This window comes from Tachysurus fulvidraco, chromosome 18 (genome assembly GCF_022655615.1).
Source record: "Tachysurus fulvidraco isolate hzauxx_2018 chromosome 18, HZAU_PFXX_2.0, whole genome shotgun sequence".
Classification (NCBI taxonomy): Eukaryota; Metazoa; Chordata; class Actinopteri; order Siluriformes; family Bagridae; genus Tachysurus; species Tachysurus fulvidraco.
In genome coordinates, this window is record NC_062535.1 from 505765 (window position 1) to 507264 (window position 1500).

At 43.6% G+C, this 1500-nt stretch overlaps 1 protein-coding gene across 1 annotated transcript in view; it reads right to left on the reverse strand.

Annotated features, from left to right (window-relative positions):
• The window catches only part of LOC125139335 (protein disulfide-isomerase-like), a 5615-nt gene continuing 4115 nt past the window's right edge, over positions 1 to 1500 (reverse strand). Inside the window, exons 9-11 of the mRNA XM_047802830.1 lie at positions 1050 to 1231; positions 611 to 745; positions 1 to 497 (exon numbers count right to left, since the gene is read on the reverse strand). Of these exons, the coding sequence (XP_047658786.1) occupies positions 426 to 497; positions 611 to 745; positions 1050 to 1231 (389 nt within the window). The 3' untranslated portion in view covers positions 1 to 425. The remainder of the gene's footprint in view (positions 498 to 610; positions 746 to 1049; positions 1232 to 1500) is intronic.

The window sequence follows — 1500 nt, forward strand, 5'->3', positions numbered from 1 at the left end:
ATACGAAACCCTGACTGAACACAAAGCCTTGTCACGACCAGCAGGTTCTCTAATCCTCCTGTATAAAGTTTTGTCATGATCGATGCCTGCATTCTGGTTCAGTTGTGAGTCAGAGGTTTGATGATGAGACTGATGATGAAACACATGTCGCAGTCTGCTTTACTGTAGTGTAACAGCACCTTCACTGTCAGTACATTTACAGTTACAGCATTTAGCAGACTTACATTTTAGCTCATTTTTTTATACAACTGAGCAATTGAGGGTTAAGGGCCTTGCTCAGGGGCCCAGCAGTGGCAGCTTGGTGGACGTAGGAATTGAACTCACAACCTCTCGATCGGTAGTCCAACACCTTAACCACTAGGCTACCACATCCCCATCAGTAGGTTCACACAGATGTACATCAGAGCAGGTTCGTGTCTGAGACGTCAGAGCTCGTCTCTGCTGCTGCTGGATCCGTTAACGGCGTTTTCTGAATCTTCTGTCGATTGGCTTGAGACCTGAACACAAACCATCAGAGATGATGTAACAGTCACAGGTCCATCATCTCAAAGTCAATGGTCTATAATGCATTTAAAAATGATTCATTATACATATATAAGACATAACTGACCTCATCTGGGACTTCTTTGTCCTCATCTTCATCCTCATCGGGTTCCTCTTCCTCAAAGACAGGTGGCAGTTCTCCACCATTATCCAGGAATTTAACAAATGTTTCCAGATCCCTTTTTCCATTATAATCAATCACCTGATGTCACAGGAAACATTCACACACCACATTAGGAGAAGATTAAACACACAGAAGACGACTGAATGTGACTCTTTATACCTTCAGACTCATGTTAAAGGTCCTGTGTATAAGGTTCTGTGTATAAGGTTCTGTGTATAAGGTCCTGTGTATAAGGTCCTGTGTATAAGGTTCTGTGTATAAGGTCCTGTGTATAAGGTCCTGTGTATAAGGTTCTGTGTATAAGGTTCTGTGTATAAGGTCCTGTGTATAAGGTCCTGTGTATAAGGTCCTGTGTATAAGGTTCTGTGTATAAGGTTCTGACCTTCCTCTCGGTTCCAGCTGGAAAGTATTTGAGCGTTGGATAACCCTGCACCGTCACTTCCTCTGCGTCATTAGCTGTTGCATCCATCTTAGCTATGATGATGTTTTCATGGTCCTTGTACTTTTCCCCCAGTTTCTCCCACTCAGGGGCAAGTTCCTTACAGTGACCACACCAAGGGGCATCTGAGAGAAAGGGGCAATAAAACACACACACACACACACACACACACACACACACACACACACACACACACACACACACACACAAACACACCAACACACACAAACACACAAACACACACGCACATACACACACACACACACACACACACACACACACACACACACACACATACACATACACACACACACACACATACACACACACACACATATACAGACACACACACACACACACACACGTACAGAACAAACATTTAAGAATCTACAAA